Source organism: Nannospalax galili, unplaced genomic scaffold (assembly GCF_000622305.1).
Source record: "Nannospalax galili isolate Female #2095 unplaced genomic scaffold, S.galili_v1.0 scaffold209, whole genome shotgun sequence".
Taxonomy (NCBI): domain Eukaryota; kingdom Metazoa; phylum Chordata; class Mammalia; order Rodentia; family Spalacidae; genus Nannospalax; species Nannospalax galili.
The window spans coordinates 3414265-3420229 of record NW_008360319.1 but is presented as its reverse complement, the minus strand read 5'-3'; the positions used below and the strand labels follow the sequence as shown (position 1 = coordinate 3420229).

Below are 5965 nucleotides of genomic sequence, written 5' to 3'. Positions count from 1 at the left end.
TATATATATATGATTTGCAGACATTATCAGACACATGTGACTGCAGGTCAGCTCCCAGGACAGCCAGAGGGCAGCTGTTGAGACTCATCTCTCACCTGGAGTGCTCCCTTGGTCCACCGACCATGCTGAACTTTGCGTTTCTGTGGTTTGTCTCTCTTTATGTTCTTCGGGTTGAGGTGTAACTTGCTTTCTTGTGTTTCTGTTGGCTAGAGGATATGGGAGGATCGAGGCAGGAGTTCAGAAATGCTCAGAACATAAAACGCCTTTCATGTATTTATTCATATTTTGAATTAAACTGAATCTATATGAGTTGATTTCGTAAGCTCCCAAACCACAGGGCAGTTTAGCTGCAGTAAAAATGGCTTGAGATGTTCAGCAGCCACTGTGCCAAAAACAAAAACCTTCTGGGGAACAAGAGGGACTAATGGGAAGGGACAAAGGCGTATGGGGGATGTTCTGAACCTACACTATATACTTGTATATACTTGCATGAAAACAGTCTTAGTACTATGTGTGTGTGTGTGTGTGTGTGTGTGTGTGTGTGTGTGTGTGTGGTGTATGATTAATGGAACATACCACATTCTAATCCCTCAGGCTGGATGAGGAACTGAGTAAGGGCATAGGCTATGTAAAGGAGCTGTAAGATCCAAGGAGTGACGGCATCTATCAGATCAACTCAGGCTTGGAAAGCCTAGTTCTCGAAACTAGTAGACATTGTTTATTTCTATTTTTTATTTTATTTTTAAGTGTGTGTGTGTGTGTGTGTGTGTATGTGTGTGTGTGTGTATCTAAACATGAGTGCAGTGCCCTTGGAGGCCAGCAAAGGGCATTGAATCGCCTGAAGCCAGTTACAGACAGTTGGGAACCACCTAACCTGAGTGCTGGGAACCGAACTCAGGCCTTCTGCAGGAGCACTCTGTGCTCTTGACTGCTAAGCACGTCTCTAGGCCCAGGTAGACAGCCTTAATACTTGCTTAATGAGTGATTATTCTGAGGCTGCTAAAATCAGCTGTCATCCGGTTGGGCCCACAGTGTTTGGTCTGTTGGGCTGTGTGCTGGCTCATCTGCTCCCTTAGTTCCCTTGGCAGTTACAAGAGGACCCACGTACAGTTGCTTGCACACTGACACGTGTTGCTCCAGGAAGAGTTCCCTGAGCACAGTACATAGAGCAATCCGTTTACTCTGCGGAAACCTTTCTTGCAGTCACAGTTCAGCATGGTGCCATTCTTGTAGGCGAGGGCTTTGAATGTGGCGTAGGGGACTTCTGGTGGGTTATACAGACACATCTCTGTAAAGAGAAAGAAGCCTGTTAGCTCAGGAGGCCCTGGTCAGACACATGCTTGATATGTCTTTATTTAAAGGACTAATATATGCTCCACTTTTTCCTGGAAAGGAACCGAGGCTGCCACATGCTGAAAGGGAAGCAGAGCTGTTGGGATTCTCTTATATCAGTAGTGTGAGCACAAAAAAATCACTCGAGAAAATGTTTGAAACGAAGTTAAGCATACACCTACTCTATGGTCTAGCACTTCCACTCTGCGGTGGTTAAGAGGAGTGAGATGATTCGCACACAAAAAGACTTTTACAAAGACTTCTAGTAGCCAGACTGATAACCAACCCAAGGTGGTACATACCTGTAATCCCAGATCTTGGGAAGCTGAGGCAGGAGGATCACAAGTGTGAGGCCAACTTGGCCTACTTAGAGAAGCAGAGACCTTGTCTTAAAAGCAAAGCCAAACCAAAATAACTCAGCAACTTAAATACCTAACACTGTGAGGCTATCTAAATAGAGTCTGATAGATTCATAAATTCTCAGACACCAGAAGAGTGAGCTACTGCTGCACACAACATGGATAAATCTGAAAAAAAATGTTGAACAAAAGAAGGTAGTCATACTATTTGATTCCACTTATATGAAGTTCAATGAATGGCAGAGCGTAAATGCAGAGAAATTGGTGCAGACGTTTCCTGTGGTAGGTGGGGATCAATGAGACAGAGACAGCAAGAAAATCTCAGTGTCGATCATACATTTGTCCAGACTCGTCAAGTTCTGCACTTCAGATCTGACCACGCAGCTTTTCAGAAATATTGCTCTAACATGTCACACATACATAATAAAAATAAGTAAAATAAAGTAAAACCCATGGTTTGAGGGCTGGAGAGATGGCTCAGTGGTCGCTACACTTGTTACACAATCATGAGGACCAGGGTTTGTGGTCCCAGCACCTATGAACAAACTGGGTGTTCCTGCACATGCCTGTAACACTAGCCCGAAGAGGGTGGAGACTGGAGGACTGCTGGGACTTGCTGGCTTTCAGCCAAGCTGAGAAAACCTAAGTCTCGGGTTCAGGGAGACTCTGTCCCAAAGGAATAGGTGGAAAGTGATAGAGGGGAACATCTGATGCCCTATGCTGGCCTCCATGTGCACTCTGGCATGTGTTCCTGTACACATATGTGCATATACAACTCACATAGACACATTCACACATACATAAGTCAAAAAAATAAATCTTTAAAAATAACTTTTCTATAACTAATTCCACTGCAACAAAAATCAATGAACTCAGCAATTCTTTAGTAATTATTCATCAGCACAAGCAGTCAAGGCTCCATCTTGGATGTATTTGGAATTTGGTGTTGTAACTATAAGCTGAGAAAGCATCTAAAATTTGAGGAGGGTTGGATAAGTTGCCTTTCAGGTAGTTTTGTGCCTCCAGAAATTCTTCAACATATGATGGTGTGTTTTCCTAGACAAGGCCATGGAAATTTCCACAGTTATCGTGAGTTAATCTAACATACCATGTGAGGGCAAAGGTTAAGTTCTAGAACTTTCTACCCACAGACTTTTCCTTTCCTAAAGGAATCTTCCCTAGAATGCAAACACTGCCCAGGTCTCTAGCTGAGTCCCCAGTAAGGACCTTGCTTATAGTCCTTTTCCCTGAAAAACCTTGTCGAAAGCATCCCAAAAATTATCCCAAGAACTTGAGAACCAGAAGAGCCAGTGGGACAGGAAGCCCTGGGAATTTGTCTTCTTTTTAATCTACTAGGAATAAGCTGAGTTATTTTTAGCTCTTCTCAGTCTGGTGTCCAAAAAGAACGGTACAACATCTGAAAAAGAATAAAAATAATTTGTCTAGAAGATGCTTAGAGAGGTCATCATGGAGAACTCATGCGCCCAACTCAGAAAAGCATCCTGACGTGCGTCCTTCATCATGTGGCATCATTCTCTAGTTCTACAGAACTCCCCAAGAACTCAGAAAATCCCTCTTTGGAATTCAGCCAATGGGGCTTTTCTCTAACTTCGTTCTTGCTTCTGTCTTTCCAGATCTACTTCCTGCTTCTACCAGTGGCTCTGGTTTTAGACATATCATCCTATCCACCCCAAGTTTCCAGTTCTCAGCTCTTCTTATCCCCCAGCTCCCCTCACAGCGGAACCCGAAGCTTGGGGAAGAGAGCTTTCTTTAGATGGTAGGACAGGGAATATTTCAAAGTATTGTTGCCATTTTTATTTAGATGTTATTTTCATTTCTGAGGGTGACGTGCCCAGTGCCTATGGAGTAGAGAAAATAATGATTTTACCAACTCGGGGGAGGGAGGTGGTGAATTAAAAATTCCCAGAACTGGAAATGTGGGGCCCCCAGGAGACTCCTAGCACAGACTCCAAGGTACACGGGTGTGGCTTTGCATTTTGCTTTTATACCTTTCATGTAGGCAGAGTGTAAAAAAGGCAGCCAATGGTTATCATCAGCCTTGATAATCCCAAGGGCTCAGAGGTGCTTTCAGAGAGGTTTGCACTAGACTCAGGGTTTAGTTGGTGGCTGGGGGAAAACTGGGTGGGTGAGAAACATTTGTTTGATGGGAGCTGTTTTTTGTTGTGTGATCTCTGATGTTAAAATGTGAACTCATCTAACCCCTGAGGCCATGTGAGTGTCATGAAAAGGATAGAAAAGGAAGGGGCTCCTGAAGGATGTGGACAGAGTTCGAGATAAGGGTCTCTCCGAGGGATTCAAGGTCAAGTTATTTTGCTTGCAGTGAAACCAGCACTGAGAAGGTGGCTTGTCTTTGTGCCTCTCCCTTTCTGTCTACACAACAGGGATGGAGGGAGAAGATTAGAGTAACTCGACAAGCACAAAAGCTTCTAGGTGAGCATTTACTAAGCTTCACAAGGGACTCAAGAGTGTGCCACGATCTTGAGTTACCTGTAAAGAAATGGTCTGGCTTTCAGCCTAGAGTCGTTCTTTGCATCAGATCCAGTAAGAAAGCCAAGGATAATGACAGGATTGTCCCCAACCCAAACCAGTGGTTAGGCCCTGTAGACAGTGTTTCTGTGCAAAATAAAATACATAGGATGTGATGAATATGTCTTTTAGTAGGATCAAAATGATCTGAGAACTGGTAGAGTCATAGGTAAGAAGCACAGCCCAGTCCTTTCCGTGGGTTGTACAAACCCAAGATAAGATCCAACTTCTGTGACACCAAGTTTGGAGGCTCCCTTCATGTCAGAGATCCATAATCTCCAAGGGGGGGAGTGCTTCCCACCCCCATCAGGGTTAGCTCATGTGGAGGGATATCTCAGCTATCTAAGCTATCTGGGTACTAGGCGGTGTTTATGTGATGTTGTGGTTCAGTTCAGATCGTTATCTACGAAGTCAGGGCACCTAGGCCCTCCACTTGGGGTTTTTTATGTAATAACAGCTATAATGTCTCAGCTCTGTCTTGTGCGTATGACCTCAAATGCTCCCTGGAGCCCTGAAAGAGAAATACAGCCATCCCCACTGCACACAGCAGGAGACCAAGCCTTGAAGTCGAGGAGCTCAAACCACAGCCCTTGAGGTGGTGGGGCAGAAGCTGCATTAAGTGGCCTTACAGCTACCTTCATTTTTGCCTTAAAAAAATCTCACTTTTACTTTTAGGAAATTCTTTTAAATAACACGTGTAAACGTGTTAGGAAGAAACAAGGATGAAGGGGGCAGGGGTGTGAATCTATAATTATCTTGAGGCAAGAAATTAAATACATGAACACTCTCGGTTTTCCGGTCTCTGTTTCTCTTAATGACTGTTACCATCTGTGTCACTGTAATGTGACACTGAGGGTATCATCTTCATTCTTCGCCTTCATATCTACTCAGCTCCCAAGAGTTGCAACACTCTTTGACTCAGAACCCTCTCTTTTGACTTTTAAGACTCTCCTGCAGCTGCCTGACTGCACACCTGTGTGGCAATAACATCCTGCCATTTCTCTCTGCCTCCCTTCTCTCTATCCTTCCAGTTGTCTTTCAAATACTGTCAAAGCACAGAATTAACTAGAGGTGACATCCAGTGTGCCCCTCACTGGTGTGGTTAAGCTCTATCCATAGCACCACCAACAGACCTCTGTTTTCTTTGGACCCAGGAAGTCTTTTTGTCTAACATATGTAAGTTCTTAGCAAGAAGCGCTGAGTATTTTCTCACTTTACTTGTCGAGTTGCCAGTCAAATAGCAGATAGCTGATTCCTCTGAACTGTCAGTCAGCCACATGGCAGTAGCATCTTCCAGGACATCACCTTTTTTGTCACGCTGATTTGTTCTTCTGAAAGACACATGGGACCCTCTACAGAAAATTCTGCCCCTGCTTAGGAGTCCTTATCTGTTTGGTGTTTGAAAGGTGGATGAGAGTCCAGCTGGTAGATTAAAGAAAACAAGCCATTGGCAGAAGGGTGTGTAACAGACTGTATCAGTTCCTCTCCGTGTTGTTGTGATAGACTAGCTGACAGAAGCAACTTACAAAAGGAAGCGTTTACTATGGCTCACAGTTTAAGAGAACAGCGCGTGGGGTGGCAATCATGTGAAGAAGCTGGTTACCTTGCATCTGCTGTCGGGAAGCAGAGCCTCAATGCTGAGGCTCAGCTGGCTGCTTCCTTTAAGGCATCCCAGCCCATGGAATGGCTGTCACCTATATTTAGGCTGGGTCTTCCCCCCATCACTT

At 44.4% G+C, this 5965-nt stretch overlaps 1 protein-coding gene across 1 annotated transcript in view; it reads right to left on the bottom strand.

Annotated features, from left to right (window-relative positions):
- The window catches only part of Il2ra (interleukin 2 receptor subunit alpha), an 18922-nt gene extending 13405 nt beyond the window's left edge, over positions 1 to 5517 (bottom strand). Inside the window, exons 1-2 of the mRNA XM_008825143.1 lie at positions 5457 to 5517; positions 1109 to 1288 (exon numbers count right to left, since the gene is read on the bottom strand). Coding sequence (XP_008823365.1) covers positions 1109 to 1288; positions 5457 to 5517 — 241 coding nt within the window. The remainder of the gene's footprint in view (positions 1 to 1108; positions 1289 to 5456) is intronic.
- Positions 5518 to 5965: the final 448 nt, after the last annotated feature.